Source organism: Aulostomus chinensis, chromosome 6, assembly GCF_037954235.1.
Source record: "Aulostomus chinensis isolate RoL2024-O1b breed Wild chromosome 6, RoL_Achi_v1.0, whole genome shotgun sequence".
Lineage (NCBI taxonomy): Eukaryota > Metazoa > Chordata > Actinopteri > Syngnathiformes > Aulostomidae > Aulostomus > Aulostomus chinensis.
The window spans coordinates 15,611,135-15,632,674 of NC_141325.1; the positions used below are offsets into that span (position 1 = coordinate 15,611,135).

Consider the following 21,540-nt stretch of genomic DNA (forward strand, 5'->3'; position numbering starts at 1 on the left):
GACAAAATCTGAGAGGTAGCAGGCTGGAGGTGTGGCCTACAGTTGTGGAAGATTTAAAATCTTCTATTCTTCATGTAACTCTACATTGACATCCTGCTAAAAAATTGTCAGGGTTGAACAGAATGACGGCCTTTTTCTAAGTGAGCAGAGAACATGACATACATCCAAAAGCAGGAAGACAAAACCAAATGTATTTGATCAACCAAGTTTATTTTTCTCTTTAATGGAGGGTGTACAATGAGGATGAGACTAACACATACTGAAACTGAACACCCACTCACTTCATCCACGTCAATACTGATGTGCTGTTGATTTCCTATTTGGTGAATTTTGAACATTTGGCAAAACAAACAAACAAACAAAAAAAAACAAGAACAAAAAGAAAGAAACACTGCATGTGACCAAAATTGTTCATCACTTGTGGTTAGATTTGAGGAGGGAAATGGTTTTTGTTTTTTTTGTTTTTTTTTTAAATTGTACCCAAGACAAGGAACAATAAAAATGAACATCAAAGGGGGAGAAAATCCCATCGTGCGGACACACACTGCATCAAACATCGACACACACCTAATCTGAGCTAATCACAAAGGAGACGGACAATTATTTTTTTTAGATCATTGATGAAAACACAGAATCAAGGTAAAAACCAAGCAGTTCCTTTAAAAGCACAAAAAAACCCCAACAATTATAACCAGCACTCAATATTCATACATTAAACTAGAAAAATAAGGTCTAGAAATGCATATAAAAGTGTTATCACAACTGTTTAAATTATCAATAAAAAAAATATACCAGGAGTAATAAAAAAAAAAAAAGGCGATCAACTAAAAAAAAAGGGAGTACTTGTTTTCCTGAGAAATTTAGTAGTACTACTAAGAGCTGTCCAAATGGAAACAAATAAGAGATCAAAATAACAAAAGGAAATATAAAAAAAACACAATACTGTTGGACAACATAAAATACTGAGGAGATAACAATCTACTGCTATGTACTGACCATTCGAGCACGCCGCAATGCTGAACAGATTCCTCCGTCACTCTTAATTAGAACAGTTGATTGTCTTGATCGTATTGCTGAGATGTTCCAGGTGAAACTGAACGTAGGACCAATATTTTTGTGTCTTCACATGAAATTGTGAAAATTACTAGAACCTTCTAATCTCATAGCTCGCACTCATTCAGTTTCCATACTGGTTCATTTAACGTATTCATCAAAGTGTGTAACGTTACTGCCGTTAAAAAAAAAAAAAAAAAATCTGGAAAAGGAGCTATAGTGCAAAAGCATTCCTCCCAAAACCAAGCAACTTGGATCAAAATCCCAGTTTTTATAACTGAATGTGACAAAAAAAATAAAAAAATGCCCATGCACATTAGAACTAAATCACTGCTACCCTTAAACATAGTTTAAATAAAGGCGATATTGCACAATATAGCATAGATATTATGGTACTGAAATAAATGTACATAGTTTAAACTCAGTCAGTATTCCTATGCTTCTCTACACAGTTCCTGTACTACATATTGCTATGTAAGTATTTCTGAAGATAAACACCAATACCGGTATTGTGTGTTGTGCTGCGTCAGAGCTGCGCATCGATCTTGAACTCAGAGGTCCACATCTTTAGCACTGGGCTGCTTACTGTAGCAAAACACAAGTACAGAGAAGTCACCGGAGTGCAAGAAGTATTAAATCTTTCTCTCTCCACTTTCCAGAGATAAATCACAACAATGAGAGGACCTGACCTGAAAAATGTCTGTTTCATTCCTGAAAGTTCATCGATGACTTTGAAAAAGGATAATAAATAGTATCATATTTTGTCACAATTTGACTAAGTCAAACTTTATGATTGATATTTAATAAGAACAGTCCAAAAGTTTGGATCTCTCATAGTGTGATTTATTGCTCTAAAATAACAGACTTAGAGGACCTTACATTTTTCAGATCGGAGGCCCCTTAAAACACCACGAGGGGCTTCACTGAACCTGTAACAACCTCTGCATGTTTTATGAGTCCATGTTGAGGGTAAACTAGGGGGGTGTGACATTTCCAACACACAGCAGCTGGCCACACACACACACACACACACATCAAATGGGTCTTTGTTGTGAAGGTGGTGGGGAGACACAAACAGTCGGTTTCTGAGAGCGACTTAGTAAAGTGGCGGGGGTTCATAACCTGTAGAGGCGGGGCTAGGAGAGATCTTACATACATACATATATACACACTCACGTTGGTAAAAAGATCACTACGATGAAAATAAGAAACTGGGACAGGGGCTTGACACGGCCCTGTTAAAAACCCAAGTTAGCACAGCTAACATCAGAACAAACCAGCACGTCTCCGCCATCACAGTCACTCACATAGTCATCCAAATTAAATTACCGGTGTCAACTATGATCACTCGGCTAAAAAGTGAAGATGAAATGAAGCAGAACATAAAATGGGACAGAAACCTTGCCATCTCTGCCGAGACTTTTCCCTCCAGGATACACCAGACCACCCTAACTAAACTGCCCACAGAGAGTACAACCACAAAAATATTAACAACAGAACATAAATACAAAAACATAGTGAAGAACTGTGGTTAAGGCAACTGGCCTGACAGACGCGTCTCTCTCAAATATAGACACACCTCCTAATCCCTAATCCGTTTTGCCACTGAGAAATTGACTTTTTTTTTTGTTCCATTAACTGGTGACAAACAATAACAACTCAACTATTAGGGAATTCAAATGAAATACTTCTTATTCACTTCAGCAAACAAATGTAGCATTCCAGAAAAGCCTCTAGGTCTAAAGAGCGTGAGCAGCCTGTTTGCAGAATGTTTCCTTTGAAGGACAAATTACCGACATTTTCATATCAACAGCATTGTCTTCGACATAAACTTCTGTCAAATGCTGACAAGAATCGCACCATTCTGAATACTAACAGCATTTTCTCAGAAAGCTGTGGTTTTTTTTGGTGCAAGTCATTGCAAACAATAATGTGAATGCAGCATGGACGTGTGATAGATTTAAGCTGCTTAATGGTTTACTGGCCCACTGGATAGTAAACTCACAATCAGCACTGATTTAAAAAAAAGAAGATTCTCCAGTTTACAAGGATGGACTGTTGATTTGTAATGTTTATCCACTGAACAGAATTCCAGTTAATCAATTCAATTATATCAATTGGTTTTGCTCAAAAGCAAAATGTATATCTCATTCTGTCAGACAGGTTCTATATGAGGATTTATTGCATTCTCTTGTCCGATACGAGACGTGTCCAAGACTACCAGAGACAACTCTGCTCCTTCTCAGTGATTGTCCCAGACTTTTTGTAATTTTGAATCGTATTTTCACAAGCTTTTCAGTTTCAAATCAAGCATGCACCATAAATGTTGGGGATCATCAAGCAGCTCAAGCTGAGAACCCCCTTTCTAATTGCCCAATTCATTGGAACAGTTTGCCCCTGAGTGTATCATTTCCTTTTACCAATGCCGGCATGTTTATCAGACGGCGCTGCAAAACAATGACATCAAACTCATGTCTACACTCCTGGAAACTTGCACATACCAGACATATTGGCAGGCAGAAAGAAAACAGTCTGAAGTGTGGCTGCGAGTGCTTATTGTAATATCTGTAAAATGATCATTTCAAGTACATAGGAAAGGCCATCAACATGCTGTAACATCTTTCAAAATGGAACGCCATTAACTCGGTGTCAAAGCTTCTTAAATATCCTATAACATCAGTGCTGCGCTAACAGAGTTAGCTTAGTTGTTTTTTGTCGATTTTGAAAACCTAAAAGCAAATGAATAGATGACAACGACTCAGGCTATGTTGCTTTGTCTCACATGCAGGCCTGGTTTTTACAGTGTTCAGACTCAGAAATCATGAACATGACAAAGAGGTGAGGTGTGGGCATGACGCAAACCTTCCACGAAAAAAAAATCTGATTAAAAACAAAGGGGGAAGTGAAAAAGGAAAAAAAAAAAAAAAGAGAGCCAATGTCAGTGTCACTGATGTCAAATCACTTCCAGTATTTAAACAAAGGTAAGACTGAGGTTTAATTATGTGTGCAAATACTGGGCACTAGTTTAAAACCCCTGGCACTATACGTCAGGTGACAACAGCATGTTCCTCAAACTGAATTTTCAATCTGCAATGTCACCAAAACTGCCTTTCATCACCTAAGAAATGTTTCCTAAGTTCAACTATTTCTCTTCCAGGTAGATACTAAACGACGTATGCATGCTTTTGTAATTAACGGCAGTAAGAAGGTAATGAACTTCTGATGAGTTACCGATCATTCAATAGAGCTGCAGATGAAGTGACCAAGGTAAGATCTCTGCATTGCCGCTCTTGTCAGTTCCAAACATGATATTAAGATTCTTTGTGTTTAAATCCCTCCAGTCCACGAACGAGAGGCTGAATATTTGTCAGACGTGCTTTCAATGTACGCTTCCCTCTTGCTTATTCAAATCCTCCAATACCAGTCTTTTAAAAGAAACCTTCAAACATACCTTTTTAGCTTAACACCCATTTAATTGTGATCAACCCTACTGATGTACAAGGGCCTCTGTTACACTTTTCCTTGAATATTTTCACTGTATTGCTGTATTCTTTTATGTGTTGTTGTTTTGTTTGAAGCATCTTGCATTGCAATTTTGTGAAAAAAGGTGCCTTCGAAATCAAGTTTGTTGGAATGGCTGATTTACCATTTCTGAACAATTCCCATTCCAATGCAGGATATGACGTAAGAAAAAAATTACTGACTTCTATTTACAGTTCTCAGGAAAGTTTTCTGAATGGCTACCAGCTTGAAAACTAAATCATAAAACTTGGTCTCATTTCACTGCCCGTTAAATGACATCTGTTGCATGCTCTCTTATAAAGGATATGATAAGCTGTTTACATGAGCCTTTAAATGATTTTGTCCTCAAAAACAAAGACAGCCTTACCTGCTTTTGCCTGTCATGATTTATTGATAAAATTCTATTCAATGTTATAACTGGGAGTTAAATACAAACCTACACGACTGGTGCAAGCCATTGTGGTGGTTTGGGTTTTCTCTACAGAGAGAAAATAATAAATGAGACCCTGCAGGTCACCTTGCTATTGAATTTGTGCCAACAAAATAATAGTTTTTGCGTTAGACAACAACTGCTCAAAATCTACTGAAGTCTGGCATGAAGCGAGGTTGGCACATATTTGTGCATGCTTAAATAAGTTCTCTACTAGGGTGTCAAGGGTTAGCTGCAAGGAGAATTTTTGACTGGTTATGCAGTCAGTTGATTATTTAAACTGCAAACACTCCGCTCGAGGCGTCGCTCGTGAGCAGCCTGAGGTAAAAATGTAGAGAAACTTGATACGGAACCATTTCATCCTGAAAGGCATCAAAGTCAAATGTCAATTTTTTTTGGTGCTGCTTCTCTTCAGCTTAGTGTAGTACTAGCACTATGGTGTAATACATTAGGAAAAAACACCCAGCGCTGTCTGTCTGTGCTGCCAATTAGTGTGGTGATGGTGGGGGATTCAAAGAGCAAGTTTGGTACCTGGAATCCAACTACATGCTGTCATCAAGAGCTACTGTGACTAAACTCAAAAGTGCTACAAGGAGGGTGAATTAAAGTCAGGTTAGCCAGCGCAAGCTAGCTCTGACCCGATTGCTGGCACACAACTAGCTGTGGCTTCATCCATGCCGAGCACAAGATGCAGCCCAGTGTGCTAGTCACTCTGAAAACCTCGCTAAGAAGCTGACTGCTGCAGCCGTACTGAGGCCCACATCCAAGATCAAACTCTGTCACGCATGCCCATTGGACTGGAAGCACCTCTCTCACGTCCCAATATATATTTTTTTAACATGTTAATGAGTGTCACGCTATTGAATGCAAACTGAACAAAACAAACATCCCTGTTCTTAACCATATTTGAAAAGCATTAAATGTAAACACACATTGCTGATCACTATGGCACTGTTTCATTATTGCTACAAAGCATGATTGTTGGGTCATAATGGAAAGATCTGATAAGGTGTTTCTGAAGACTGGAAAACCAGCCAGACAATTTTAGAACTATGAGAACAATTAGTGGCTCATGAGTGATTGTGGTTCTGCCGGACTGGCACTGGTCTATGATACCCAGGCTTACACTGCAGAAGCTTGCATCCACAAACCATCTGTGATAGCAGGTGAATTCCTCCTGTGTCAGGGCCCAGTTGGTGAGTATCTGGTTCTACTCACAGCTACAGGTCTGCTCAAGCCTGTTCTTTGTCAGCCTTCCATAACTGTTCCTTAACCTCTGTAGGCAGGGTGCTGAAGAGGTCCTCTTCCACCACGAGGCCAGTTCTCTTCAGCTGTCGGCACTCGCCTAGCTCTACTGGTAGACACTCCAGACGGTTGCCTCGAAGCTCTAGCTGGGTCAGCCCGGTCAGCTCCCCAAAGCGTGATGGCACTGACTGCAGGCAATTGTTTCCTAAGTTCAAAGTGCGAAGTTTCTTGCACTGGAACAGCTCATTGGGCAGGCTCTCGATCTTTGTTATAAGGGAGGTAGTATGGGGAACAAAAAGGAGACACGTTAGGATTTGCAGGTTTAAAATATTTCATTAAATGTGTTTTAAACAAACCACACAGATTACGCATGAATCACAACTACAAAAATTTAAGCTCCAGGTACTCACTCTATTGGCTGTTACTGCCAGGTACTGAAGATTCTGAAGGAAGCCAATGTCGGCAGGGATATAGGTTAGGTTGTTATGGCTCAGATCCAGGAAACGAAGCTTGCGACAATAAAACAACTGGCTGGGAATCTTCTCAATCTTGTTTCTGTTCAGGTACAGTTTCTCCAAGTTGGTCAGTGTGCCGATCTGGATGGGAATGTAGGCAATCTGGTTGTACCAGAGCTTAAGGCAAACCAGCCTATGAAGGTGCTGGAAACTGATGATCTCCTCAATCGTCTTCAGATTGTTGTCCTTCAGATCAATCTCCTGCAAGTTGTGTAAGCTGAAGATTGAGTGAGGTATGCGTTCAAGATCGCAGCGAATGAGCTCCAGTTCTGTCAGATTGACCATCTTCTTCAGGCTGTTGAGCACGATCAGCTTGGTGCCTTCATTATTGATGGAAAGCTTCTGGAGGTGCATACCCACATCAGTCACAACCTGAGGTAGCTTGGTGAGATTGCTCTTCAGACGTAGAACCTTGAGCCTCTTGAGCTCGCGGAGCCCGTCAATAACAATGTAACGGTTGTTCTCGGCGCTGAGGTTCCCTGTTAGGTGAAGCTCACTGAGATTCTTCAGACTGTAAATCCACAAGGGAATCTCTTTAATGTCAGTGAACTTGATGTGTAGAGATTTCAAATTCTCCCGCAAAAAAGCCAATGCTGGAGCTTCTATTTTGGCTGGAGTGTGGTAAAGCCACATCTCTCGGAGGTTGACCAGCTGAGCGATGATCGGGGGGATGGTTACATCGGGGATAAGCTCCAGTTTAAGAACCTCCAGCTCCATAAGATCAAATACTGTATCCGGAATGCCACTTAGCATGAAAAGGTGCAACTCCAACTTCTCCTGAGAGTTCTTGGTTATCCTCTGCCTGAGCTTGTCCAGTGTCCACTCATTATTGAGGTTGAGCTGCCTTAGCTTATTTTCGCTTACTTCTGAGAGGAACACAGCGAAGCGCTTTGAGTACAGAGGGTCATACTGGTCTATCATGTGCAACATAAATGCAAAGTCATTCTTAACATCTGGTATGTCACTGTAGCTGCTCTCTTCCCGTATTGACTCAAAGGAGTACTTCTTCAGAGAGCGTCGAAGCATCCAGCAAAGCGTGTACATACAGATCAAACCGTATACCACTACTAAGCTAATGTAAAAACAGGCCAAGATTTTAAAAAGTGTAGCCAGCGGATGAGCACAACGGTAAACACTGTATCCTGTCAGACTCTCTATATCTACAGAACAGTCAACGCTGAACTTAATATCGTGTACATAATACCCTGTATAGCAGATTATCAAAATGAATTTGATGACCTTGATGATAGTCTGACGAATGTACAGCCTGTACACAATGTCTCCTTCTTCCACATGTATTCGGAATTTCTTCACTTTTTCAAACAGAGCTTTTGCTTGTTCACCCTCTTTCTTGTCTAAAACCCCTGTTTCTGTTCGATCTACAATGCCCTGCTCAAAGCGTGTCTTTGTCCTTTGAAGCATAGGAACACTTGCTTCAACATCCTCACTGATAACAGACTCCTTGTGCTCCATTGAACCATTCATTTTCATTGGTTTTGGATCACTTTCTTCAACCACTGTCTCTGACAGTGCTCTGGTGGTCCAAGGGGAGTCAAAACATTTCAGCAAAATGGATACAAAGTGCTCTAATTTGGAGCTAGTCCGAGGGAACTTGAACCAAAAGTTGCTGCATGCTAGGAAAATAAGGGTGTGAAGTAGTACTAGGTAAGGGAAATATTTGGCAAACCAGTGCAATCTATTTTCATAGCACACAGCATCCACGTAGTTGTATTGGTGACGATCCAGATCGTACTGGATCCCTTTGGGCTCCAAGAAGAGAGATGCGGACGAGGTGGAATTTAAGCTCTTCTTGCAGGTCTGGTTGACTACCCATTTGCAGGGCAGGCAGATCATCTTGTCCTGGGTGACCTGAAGTGTTCCCCCGAACACAGAAATCATGAGCATAACAATGGAGATGTAGTCTGTGAATACGTCCCACCAAGGTTTCAGGATGCGGTAAGCTGGCTGTGTGTCCACAAAGTACCGCAGCTCAGTGATGGGGATCATGGTTTATCTGAAGAAAAACAACACATCAAAAAAAAAAAAAATCAGATTTGACAAAATAATCACAGTCAAGTACAGTGAGATAGTGAATCGTTACATGATTAAGCCTAATCAATACTGAACTTATGATACCAATCCAGTGTTGGTTTTATAGTGAAGAAATCCATGTATCAGTATCAGACAACATTCTTTATATTTTGAAATTCACCCATCTTTGAAGACTACATGGTAATGCTGTTCATAGTTATGCTACCATTTGTTATGTTTGTACTCATCTAGTGAGGGGGCTGTTACATTTCTGGACACACTGGTGTAAAAAGTGCATTTGCATCTGCTGGACTCAACTTTGTGACAACAGCATAGTTAAACTACCTCAAACATCTCTTACTGCATGTCACTTCAATAAAACACACAGACGGACAGACAGACACCAGAAAATATTTCCTGATAAATGCATACATGGATCTTGTCTGCGATAAACCAACATCAGGTGACCTTCTCTACAAAAAATAGAAGTTACAACACACAAAAAGGACCACCCTATTACTGCCTCCAAAGCTAACAAATAAAATAAACACTATGTAGCTAACAAACCAGGACACACATTTGGGCATATTCATGATGGTTGATATAGCTGCCAAGTAATAAAATAAAGATGCCCTGCTGGACTTCACTGGATGGGCTACCAAGAAATTGATGTGACAGTTGCTTAATAGCCACAATTGTAACAGGCCATGGTAAATATCAACATAGAGAACACATTCATGGAAAAATTGGAATTTTTGAAGAGTCTTGCACAAAGAAATAACCTGGTTTACAATAGGACTGAATAATTTGGAAAGATGGAACATGCTGGGATTTCTTGGATATTACAGTGTATTGCACATTTCAATTAAATGTTCAGGCTTAGTTTGTCTCTTTTGACTTGTTTATATATGTACACTACCAGTCAAAAGTTTGGACACACCTTCTCATTTAATGTTTTTTCTTTATTTTTTTCATTACTATTCACATTGTAGATTCTCACTGAAGGCATCAAAACTATGAGTGAAAACATTTGGAATTATATAGTACACAAAAAAGTGTGAAATAACTCAAAACATGTTTTATATTTTAGATTCTTCAAAACAGCCACCCTTTGCTTTGATTACTGCTTTTCACACTCTTGACATTCTCTTGATGAGCTTCATGAAGACAAATGGTTTTCCAACAGTCTTGAAGGAGTTCCCAGAGATACAAAGCACTTGTTGGCCCTTTTGTCTTCATTCTACAGTTCATCTCATCCCAAACCATCTGGATTGGGTTTAGGTCAGGTGACAGCAGAGGCCAGGTCATCTGGTGCAGCACACCATCACTCTCCTTCTTGGTCAAATAGCCTTTACACAGCCTGGAGGTGCAAATGCAAACCGGATGGGATGACATGTCGCTGCAGGACGCTGTGGGAGCCATGCTGGTTCAGTGTGCCTTCAGTTTTGAATAAATCCCCAACACTGTCACCAGCAAAGCACCCCCACACCATCACCCCTCCTCCATGCTTCATGGTGGGAACCATGCAGTAGAGACCATCCGTTCACCTTTTCTGTGTCACACCAAGACACGGCGGGTGGAACCAAAGATCTCAAATTTGGACTCATCAGACCAAAGCACAGATTTCTACTGGTTTAATGTCCATTCCTTGTTTTTCTTGGCCCAAACAAATCTCTTCTGCTGGTTGCTTTTCCTTAGTAGTGGTTTCTTAGCAGCTATTCAACCATAAAGGCCTGATTGGTGGAGTCTCCTCTGAACAGTTGATGCAGAGATGTGTCTGCTACTAGAATGGATGAATTGGATGAACTTATCCTCACCAGCAGAGGAGAGTCTTGGTCTTCCTTTCCTGGGGAGGTCCTCATGTGAGCCAGTTTCGATGTAGCACTTGATGGTTTTTGTGACTGCACTTGGGGACACATTCCCAATTTTGCTGACTGACTGACCCTCAGTTCTTAAAGTAATGATGGACTGTTGTTTCTCTTTGCTCAGCTGATTGGTTCTTACCAGAATATGAATTCTACCAGTTGTAAATAGAGCTGTCAGCTGTGTACCAACCTGACTTCTGCACAACACAACTGATGGTCCCAACCCCATTAAGAAGGCAAGAAATTCCACAAATGAACACTGACAAGGTGAACCTGCGAAGTGAAAACCATCTCAGGTGATGACATCATGAAGTTCATTGAGAGAAGGCTGAGGGTTTGCAGCGCTGTCATCAAAGAAAAGGGTGGCTACTTTGAGGAATCTAAAATATAGGACATATTTAGTTGCATTTGCAAATTTAGCAACATTTTTTTCTTTGCTACATAATTCCACATATCTTGCTTCATATATTTGATGCCTTCAGTATGAATCTACAATGTAGAAAGTAATAAATAAAGAAAAAACTTTGAATGAGAAGGTAGGCCCAACTTTTTGACTGGTGGTGTATGTTGATTTTTTTTTGGTAAGAATATTGGTAGTGCATTACAGTGTCTTATAACTTAAATCTTAATATTCAAATGATTCAAAAACAACACGCTATTAATATATACTGTGAAACAGCTTCATACTTTTTTCTGCATTGCTTAAGTAGGGCCTTGTCTTTTATGTATCTATATGATCACAGCTCTACAACTGACACACAGGTAATAAGATCCAACAAAGTAGTTGTTCATTCCCATGAAATATAACGTGACTAAAAATGCAGATAAATCTCAATTAGTGTGCAAAGATAAGTAACATGCTCTATAAAATAGAACTGAAAAGGGTTATACTTACACATCCCAATGGTAAAATTTAGTAGCTTCATACATAAACAGTGAAGAGGAATCCACAGCTACTCTGTCGCTGTTCATCAGCGCCAGATAAAGCCTTCCAAATAAACCAGTAACCTTGTGTGTGTGAGACACACCCAGCATGTAGCTTGAGAAGTCACTCTTCTAAAGATGATGTTCCGTTTTGGCTTGTTTAACCCAAACAACACAACCACCAGAGGAGCCACCTTGCTCTATGGCTCTCTATTCTTAGCCATTTCCGTTAATAATACCCAGAGTATTGTCTGTGGGGGCCTTGAGAAGCACCTCCCTTGACCTTCAGGAGGAGATCCTGTTTACCTTATAGAAGCTGCTGTCTCCAACCAGTTGTCTCTCTGGAATACTCAACCGTCACCTTTTGTACCCCCACCTCCCCCCAGATCACACACCTACACACACACACACACACACATATGCACGCACACACACCACAAGAATGGGGAGTTGGCATTCATCACTGCTTGTACTTTGTTAGGAAATTGTTAAGGGGAGGACGCCCAGTCTGATCCTCGGCCAAACGAGCATATTTAGACTGGCTCAACATCAGAGCACTTATTGCACACATAACTGCTTCACCAAAAGTGTGTCTTGCCATTGTCTTAGAACAAGTAAATAAAAAATACTAACCGAGGTGAAAGCGTTATCTGTGCTCCAATGCCTGATGCTGTAACTGGTGGACAAGCCACTTTCTGTGTGTCCATGAGTCTTCATGGACCACTGCCCCACTCTTTGCCATGAGTTGAATATGATATCTGAAAGACACAAAGTGGGTAATCTGAATCATGTTTGGAGCTGTTTTCTGACATGGCAGTGAATAGCATAGGTTCGCAAGCAACACTACAAGTTCATTTGCAACGTGATGAGCGTTAACTAATCCAACTTACGTATTAAAAAAATCGTAACTCGGGAAAAATACATTTATATTAAATACTTATCATATTAAGCATTGTGATACATCAAGACGACTGTTATTTTGACTGTACTGACGGTATATGTCTGTACCACCGACTCCAGATAATCAGTGGTAACAATAATATGGGATGTCTTTGTCAATTGACTTGATATCTAAGCAAGCTTCTGAACTTACTAAGTACGTATTTTTCACCTGACATCGTTCATTAATTAAAGCATACGTCCACGTTTTACACAATTATATGTAGACACGAGAGCTATAAATAAAGAAATAATTAACTACTTGGCAAGACCGTTTACTATCACAAATACCGTTAGCAAACTAAGCTAGGGTCCCGTTAGCTCGTTAGCTACACGTTGTCCACCGGCTTTGTGTCATCTTAAGTTTAACTTAACGTTACATTCTGGCAAACACCGACATTAATATGACAGTGGTACATTGGCAACCTTTGTCAAAGTCCTAGAATGTTCAACTTACTACCTTTGGTGAGCAGTAACTGAATCCAGCGGTACTGTAAAACGTATATTTGCTTAGTTGTGGTAGTTAGCTGCTAGCAGCTCATCATGCTAGCTGTTGTTTTTCACAACACATTATACACATTTGAGACCATTCTCCACCAGGCCGAGCAGTGGCGCTGTGTTTTTATCAACAAACGTAGAGGAAGATGTCTTCTTCTCCTTCATGAATGTGAGTCTGTTTTGTAAGAAATGTCATGTGAGGAACGCAGTTGTATGTCGCTATTGCAAAAAGAACAAAGTGGTTTATTTTGAATTCAGAAATTATGCCAGTGAACCTTTTGCGGATAGGGTGCTCATTTCGGGCAGTGCTGCACCCAAACTGGCAGTTGACGAACCGACAGCCTTGTTTTAAGGCTGTTAACTGTTCATCACGTTGGATGTCCGTCAGCTTCCCAAAGGAGGACACATGGTTTAACCACATTAAACTCGGAACACTGGGAAAGGAACGAGAGCTGATTTGTTGTGCCAGACGGATTAATTCAAATAGGAGTTTCTGTGCTGGCACAGTCGCACTGAACTGCTGGAACTGCAAGGAGCCTCTTGAAAAAACACTAGCATTCTTCTGCTTGTCATGTAAAGTAGTGCAGCCCTCTGATGAAGGAACGTCCTACTTCAAGATTATGGATTGGTAAGTATCTCTCTGTTGCCCAGTGTCTACTACGATGTATAAACAAACACCACTCAGCTAAATAATTAACACCACTAACAATTGTTTTGTTTTGAGTAATGTACAATAGCCCAGCAGTAAAGTTCAGCACCTATAATGAAAGCCCTTCAGATCAGCTTCCCTGTCATGAAGAGGGATTTATTCCAGGGCTTTTGCATTATAATATATACAAAAACTGATAGTGGTTTTAATGGTTTGGCTAATTTATATATCTAATATGTCTGTGAGCAAATGTATCATATTCCTATGTATCGTGTCCTTCAGTGACTGCACATTCGCACTGGACACTCAAAAACTGCAGAAAAGATACTTACAGCTCCAACGGTCTCTGCATCCGGACAACTTCAGCCAAAGATCTGTGGTAAGCAGTGGTTTATAAGTCAAATCTGAACACGTTGGACTACAGTCAGGACCACATGAATATTACATTCAGGAAACATAATTACTTCCTGTAGGGCAAAATGACTTCTATGCTGGATTACATGACTACTATATGCAGGACTAAATGAGTCCTGAATGTAGGGCCACATGCACACCATAAACAGGACTTCATGACTTTTACATGCTTAAGTACATTTAGGACCACATAAGTACTAAATAGTACATTAATGCTACATACAAGACTTCATTGGTACTACATGTTGGACTAGATAAGTCCTACATGCAGGAGTACGAGATGTCAGATTACACAACTGCTGCATGCAGGACTCCATGAGTAGAACATGGTGGGCAACCTGGGTACTACACATCGTAGTACATAGCTGCTATTTGGGTACTACATGCAAGACTGCCTCCTACATGCAGGACCACACAAGTAATGCATGCTGGACTACATGAGTACTACATCTTGAACTACATGAACACTATATACAGGTCTGTTTCATTAATTCTAGTGAGCCAACCACAGATCAGGAGAGGAACTGGCTCGGGTCACTGATGTTATTAATGGCCATCATGGTGCAACAGCTAGAGTGGCAGTTTAGTAATCAGAAGGTACTGGTTTGATTCCCAGCACCTTCAGCAACCATGTCCAAGTGTCCTTGAAGAAGCTGCCGAGCTTTCAGTGGTCCTGTTGAGCAGGTTGGCACCTTAGATGGCAGCCTCCGCCTCCATTGTGTGAGTGTGAATGAGGCATTGTAAAGCTCTTTGAGTGCCATCAAGGTGAGGAGGCACAGTATAAATAGAACCCATCCAACATGAATCATCCCTCCTCTTTTCCTCTGTGTGTGAATGATAACAGTCATTTGGAAGACATGTTTAAAATACTGTATATCCTTATCTGTTGTAATGAATGCATTATATTACGATTTCAAATGTGACTTCTGGTACTATTGAAACCCTTGCAAATATAGTTTTGAGTACAAACTGCACAATTATGTTAATTAAGCACATTTTTGACAAATTCATTAGTAGCAGTTTTGATAAACTATAAACTGTTTCAATCAATCATCAATAAAAGTAGTGGTCTGGTTGTAGCTGCTCTAATGCAAGTACCGGTAGGTGCTTTTTTTCCTGGTTTATGTCATTTCCGAAGGGCAGCACGGTGCTACAGTGGTTAGCACTGTCGCCTCACAGCAATGACGTTGTGGGTTCAAGCTCAAGCACAGGGATCTTTCTGTGTGGAGTCTGCATGTTCTCCCTGTTCCTGTGTGGGTTCTCTCTGGTACTCCAGCTTCCTCCCACAGTCCAAAGACATCAAGAGGGGACGAGGCTGATTGGATTCTTATCTTGCCTCTGAGAAGTTCTAGATGTAATTTTTTTGCTGCAGGGTTAAGTAAGTGGAGCAGGGTGAAAATACAATAGTTTCCCATGTGTTGCATCATCCATGCAGATTAATTACTCACCTGAATGATGTATGATATTAAATAAAATTGCTCTCCAGACAAATTATGTGGTGAAATTGGAAATCCAAGTTTAGATTTGACCAGAAACTTGACCAAATCAACTCGAAGACTTGCATAGTTGTGCAATTAATGGTGCAATGACATATTCCTATTTTTCATACTTCATATAAATACTTGATGTAAATTGGCCAATATCAATGTTAATATTCCTTTATTTTACTTTTGTTCTTTTCTTATTTCATAAATAGTTTCTCTCTCTTCATTTATATTTTCCTGTCTTCTTCCCTCTGTAAATGCTGCTGATACTATTTAAATCTCCCCTGTGTGGGATTAAAAAAGTATTCTTATGCTTATTATAAACAGTGGATATGCCAGTGTAATCGATTTTGCTTAATGAATGAACTGCGGTAGAAAATAAATCGTGTGAAAACTGTACTTAGCATAAACTGACAAATGAATAGAATAGAACTAACTTTACTGATCCCAGGGTGTAATCATGTCACTACAGTTTGCTCACATAAAACTCTCAATGAATAGGAATTTTAAGAATAAACTAAGATAAAATGCAAATATGGTAAAAATAAAAAATACTGGATATGGCTCAAGCGGACATATCTACATATGGTTATTGATATACAGTCAGGAACTAGCAGAGCAAAGTGTGCATGGTGAAGTCATAAAACAGGACTTACAGTCAGGTATGGTCATGCAAGAAGAATCCAACTACTGTAGAATCAAGGAAACCTTTTTGGGAAATATGCTTATTTGCCATCCATCGCTAGAACCAGACATGTTTTCTGATTCTTAAATTAAAATCTCATGTCATTTGACATTTGATGGAGGTATGCTAACCGTCCCATTCACTTGCATTTAGTGTGCTAAGCTAGCTAGCGGTCAGCCAGTCTCAGCTCCCTTATTTTCATACAGAGAGGAGAAGGGGGATCCATTTCCAAAAGAAACTCTGTTCCTTTAACTGACCTCTAATGCAAAGAAACTTTTATTGCATGACATCCTTCAAATAAACTCAAACTCAGCGTGATGGTTTAGGGAGAGGAAATCCGCCTAATATTGGTTAATCCACTCGTCTTTGATTGAGCCCTCTCTTACTGCTGTTATGGAAATATATTTGGCCTTTTCTTCCTCTTCACCCTTTATTTGTCACTTCTCGCTGACAGTCGAGTGTACTTTGTTTTTCTAGCGTTCAGAATTTTCACTGGAAAAAAAAAAAAAAAGTTTGAGCTACAAGATGAATCAGCCCAAAGCACCGTTAGGTTGAGGAGACAGCCAGCCTACATTTTTACATCAAAATCAGTGACTTGTGAAGCTTTAAAAATGTCACAAAAATGTCTTGTCTCAAAGTATTGAGGAGTTTAAAGTTGAATGTGCCTATGGGTTTTTGTAGGAGAATGGTAAACTGTTGACAAAAGTGTCCAAATTATCCAGTTTCCCTCCCCTTTAGCTGATTAAAGGAAATGTCATGGCAGAAGAATAGGCATTATGAGTACGTGGAGCAGGGGAGGAGTGTTGCTCAGAGCGTCATTTATTGTGTACACTCAGGTGGAAACGCATAATGCAGAAAGTTGTCGTGATATAAAATGAAAGCTTAAGTCATTCAGCAGAATGTGAGGGAGGAGAGGAAGCTTAAATGGTTTCTACAACAGAACCTGTCTAATATTGTACTGACTCTGTTTTATTTATCAGCACCTCTGGCCTTTTTTTTCTTAATTAGACATCCTCTAGCCTCAGGGGTTTTCAGCATATACTGAAAACTCATTACTTATACAGGGCTACAAGGCAGCCACCTATTGCACTGGTTATTACAGAAATGGTTCCGCACGATGGGCCCGTGGGCTAGTCCTTGAGATTATTGATTTTCACAGGAGTTGACAGACTTGATGGCTGCAAAAATGTGCTCAGATCTGCCAAGATATTTTCTTCCCCGTCTTGTTTCTACGCATCTGCTGTGTCAAAACTACACCTGCATTCCCTCTCAGGGTCCCAGCTTGCTCGACAACAAAAGAGTAGCTGGATGTCGTACACCTAATTTTCAGCATCTCCACAAGGACTTGCTGTTTTACAAATTGACGGAGATATAGATTGGAATGGCAAGGTGCAAAACACCTCAGATGTTAACCCCCCCCCCCTTTGTGCTGCAATGCTGAAGCACAGGGTGTTAGTCAAAAGTCACAACAACACAGATTTGTTTTTCCATATCCAATGAATGGATATGGATTAAACCTGGCATCGTTAGACGGAAACCTAAAAGAAAATCTTCTTTTGCAGAGAGAACGGGAGTATTCTGAACATCAGTCAGCTCTTGTGAACAAAGCCTACAAGACTCTGCTTAAGCCTTTGAGTCGTGGTCTTTATATGGTGAGTTTGTACTCCCCAACTTGTAATGAATGGTTTATTTCCCTAACTGCACACTGTCTGTATGATCATTTGTTTTAAAGCAATACTTCATCCAAAAATTGTATTTTGCCTTTCAAGTACTGAAATAGTTGTCTGGAGCTCACAAAGACTTTTTCTTACTTCAGCATTGCTGGTTTGTTTCCTCAGAATGTAGTAAGAGCCAGCCACGTATAATTAGCTTGAGGCTAAAGGTGCCTCATGGCTATCAACTACAAACCTGTCCCAGAAGTGCATCATTCAGTGTAATTCACCTCCTCTTCACTTTCATTTCAGCCAAAAACCATCAAACTATAACGTTTCTTGTTTTGAGCAGTTGTGAATGAGCATCGAGCCAGAATGGTTGTAGTTTTTTGTTTGTTTGTTTTTTTAGATTAAATCCAGGTGTTTGTGGATTACTGAGCATATGGCTGAATACAGAGGTAATGGATTGTACCAGTGGATACACTTGGGTGTATAATTGGCCAATTCTGGTTAGTTTTGGTGTTGTCTGTCATTGGTTACCATAAGATTCAAGCCAAATATACGTGGCTAGCTCTTTCTGCATTCTAGAGTCACAGAAAGGAGATGCATCAGTGGGGGGGGGGTGTCCTTTTGAGCACAACATACTTACTTGTGAGTTCTTGAAAGGCAAAACAAGCTTTGTGAGGGGAGGATCACTTTATAGATGCACCGTCTTACAAATAGAAGTCCTATTGTGTACGTTGCAGCTTGAGCTGAAGGGGGTGACTATCGAAGATGGCACTGACTCCGGCACTGACTCGGAGTTTCTAATGGAGCTGATGGAGATCAATGAAGCCCTTGACGAAGCCCAGACTCCAGAGGAGGCCAGTAAGATTGGCCAGAACACAAAAGGTAAATGAATACTGTATGTCTCAGTTTATTGAGTGAAAGTCTCATGAGGGATTTGATCACGAGTTAATATGGATGCCACTTGTTTATTGGTAGTTGTGTAAAACAGAGGCTTATATTTTCCTTTACGATCTGTCATGGCAACTTCTTTGCCAGGCCATTTAGCAGAGGATTCAGACAAGTAAATCTCTTTGCAACAGTGAATTTACTGCTAGAGCAAGACGCAACACACACATAAATACAAACACGCACACACACACACACACACAGATGCAGTAATTTCTCCTTCGCCTGCGTGCCCCTCAGTGCACTTACAACTGTGTTTATACACGTGACGTGAAAAGCAGTTAATTCTAATCAGAAACACAACCTGGTGCTTACAGAATGTCCTGTTGAGACGTCCTTGTGGCGTTGTGTGGGTGCTCAGGAATGGCAAGCACTAATTCAGCACAGTTATACAAGCACAAGTTCAACAGCGTGCATTGTTTGTGATTTTTCTGCTTGTACCTGCACAATGACATGAAAAACGAATCAGGACAATATTTAATTTTCTCCACGCGATGGATTGGATGCACATCAAACCACACTAACACAATAAATGTCTTTCATGTAAATGTTTTCTTTGCAGTGTTTTCAACTTCAAATCATGCAATTTCTCTCTGATGCTTTTAAGTTTCTGGTCTCTTTTCTGATGTATTAATGTGTGGGGTGTATGAACTTTCCTCACTTGCAGAGAAACTGTCAGACTTGACGGCGGAGATAGATGCTGCCCTTCGTAAAGGTATTATATATCCAGACTTTGGATTGAAACTTTCTCTACTCCTCCCACTCATTCTATTGTTTGTTGTCTAATCTACTCTGAAGCTTTCCTTTAAGTCGCAGAATGAGTCACTGATTGAACTTCTTTTTGCACTCTTTTCTTCTTCTTCTTTTTTTTTATCAGGAGAGCTCCAAGCTGCTAAAGCACTTCTCGCCCAAATGAAATACTTTGCAAACATTGAAGAGAAAGTGAAAGAAAAACTGTCTGAATTTATGTAATTCTACCCGGCTCCCCACCCCTCAATTTTTGGATCACTTTATATTTTAAGCCACTTTAAAAACCCAAGTTTTGTACAAGATTAACCATAATGGATATGTATTTGTCTTATATAATGTAATTTTCAGAATAAATAAAGTCTTGGTCTGTTCTTAATCTTTTGTGTTTGATGAATAACTGTATCGATATTAGATTTTAATTGAACACATATGCCATCTCCTTATATTCCACTAATTTCACAAGCCTAATAACACCCACTTGTACCTAATGTATTATTAAGTATGACAGAGACCTGTAATTGCTTCTGATTAAAATGCTGCTCAGAGTGTTTATATGATTAGCCTGCCTATCAGTTCAGCATTTTGTCACGCAGGCCTCTCACACAGACACCGCAGTACCTCTGGTCTCCTTTAGGTGGAGACATTACTCCTAGACAATTCTCAGGAAGGGGAACAAGACATGTTGTACACAGTGGAGTCCAGGAGGAAGTCCTTTTTGTTAAGGTAGACATCCTTTTGAATTATTTATATTGGCTCCTTCATATGTAGCATTAATGCTATGATAATCAGGAAGACACCGCTGAATGGCGATGACTTGATGAGTCAAAGATCTGTGGTCTGTGTAATTTGTAGCTCATAAATTGATTGACCCTCAGTAAACCTGTGCCCGCAGCACAATGACGCATGCAGCAGAATGTAAATTAATCCACATTTTTTTCTCCACCCAATACCGTTGAGGAAACTTCCAATAATTACAAAAATTTAATTACTTTGCAAATTGGAGGTGGAATCGCATCGAGGCTTTTGATGCGAGTAACCGATACAGGTATAATCTCACCAAAGTGTCAGGAGTGGTGTCACTTAATCTGAAAGGAAAGCATCATATTGCTTGAAAATATAAGTATAAAGTCATTGCAAGCCTGAGTGATTGCCTGTTACGAGAGGAACACAATAGTTGTCAGAAGCAAGGAGTTACAAATCAGGCTTTGCTTCACATCTGTGAGGGTAAATTGAGGGTTAAAGTTGAACACATTTCCTGAATGAAGCCCATGGTGTTTACCTGTAGTTTTACACTGCAGTACATTTCTGTGTGCTGTCAGGTACATTGTAGCATTCCACTGTAACACATCCTGACTGGTTGTTTATGAAGTCTGGAACAACAATGTCATGTCTCTGTGGCAGTTTCACTGTGGAAAAGCACCTCCTGAATTAAACAGGGATTCTCCCACCACAAGGAGGCTAGCAGGCCTATTTATTATTCATGTGTTAATCACAAGGCATTTCCGGCACCCTTAAACTAATGAGAAAATGTGATCGACCAACACTTAGGCCGCTGCTTTCTTCCACGGCTCTTTGAAATAGAATTTGAAAGACACAAAGGGAAAAAAAAAAAAAACTCACTTCAACCAGTCTGTGAAATTGACTTGGATGAGAAAGTCTGGCAAATGAAGTCGGTACATGTGACTACCATGTTGCTTCTGGAACACCATGCAATCTACTGCTACTGTTAAGAGTGTTTACTTTGGTTTACCAGTCAAGATGTGCTGAGTTAATTCTCTCTTTTTTTTCAAAGATCTATGACTCAGTAAACAGGATTTCTCCATTTTTTTTCTGAGCAAACAATTGCTGAATCCAGCATTTAGAAGAAATACCTACCTTTTCATGTCCTGAAGAGAGAAAGAGAGAAGAGGGATTGATGCTGCTTCTCCTG

At 40.1% G+C, this 21,540-nt stretch overlaps 2 protein-coding genes across 3 annotated transcripts; one reads left to right on the forward strand and one right to left on the reverse strand.

Annotated features, from left to right (window-relative positions):
• Positions 1-205: 205 nt before the first annotated feature.
• On the reverse strand, positions 206-13,114 carry lrrc8ab (leucine rich repeat containing 8 VRAC subunit Ab). 2 transcript variants are annotated; one of them, XM_086206791.1, is made up of 5 exons: positions 12,985-13,114; positions 12,219-12,343; positions 11,892-11,980; positions 6,661-8,779; positions 206-6,513 (listed from the first exon to the last, which is right to left on the reverse strand). In XM_086206791.1, exons 4-5 carry the CDS (start codon positions 8,770-8,772, stop codon positions 6,238-6,240), a joined length of 2,388 nt encoding a protein of 795 aa, XP_086062917.1. In that variant the 5' UTR covers positions 8,773-8,779; positions 11,892-11,980; positions 12,219-12,343; positions 12,985-13,114; the 3' UTR covers positions 206-6,237. The 2 variants fall into 2 exon arrangements, with proteins under 2 accessions (XP_086062917.1, XP_086062916.1); XM_086206790.1 differs by lacking the exon at positions 11,892-11,980.
• On the forward strand, positions 12,889-19,998 carry hscb (HscB mitochondrial iron-sulfur cluster cochaperone). Its single transcript, XM_086206792.1, has 6 exons — positions 12,889-13,650; positions 13,954-14,050; positions 17,817-17,906; positions 18,653-18,797; positions 19,528-19,575; positions 19,738-19,998. The coding sequence occupies exons 1-6, from the start codon at positions 13,286-13,288 to the stop codon at positions 19,830-19,832; spliced, it is 840 nt and encodes a 279-aa protein (XP_086062918.1). The 5' UTR covers positions 12,889-13,285; the 3' UTR covers positions 19,833-19,998.
• Positions 19,999-21,540: the final 1,542 nt, after the last annotated feature.

What these genes read in the sequence shown, in the direction of transcription:
- lrrc8ab (XM_086206790.1), bottom strand. Translation starts at nt 8,772, where the DNA reads ATGATCCCCATCACTGAGCTGCGGTACTTTGTGGACACACAGCCAGCT. An exon ending in TGGCAGTAACAGCCAATAGA is followed by an intron (nt 6,514 to 6,660) that starts GTGAGTACCTGG and finishes CTTATAACAAAG; the next exon opens with ATCGAGAGCCTGCCCAATGA.
- hscb (XM_086206792.1), top strand. Translation starts at nt 13,286, where the DNA reads ATGCCAGTGAACCTTTTGCGGATAGGGTGCTCATTTCGGGCAGTGCTG. An exon ending in ACTTCAGCCAAAGATCTGTG is followed by an intron (nt 14,051 to 17,816) that starts GTAAGCAGTGGT and finishes CTTCTTTTGCAG; the next exon opens with AGAGAACGGGAGTATTCTGA. An exon ending in AGATGCTGCCCTTCGTAAAG is followed by an intron (nt 19,576 to 19,737) that starts GTATTATATATC and finishes TTTTTTTATCAG; the next exon opens with GAGAGCTCCAAGCTGCTAAA.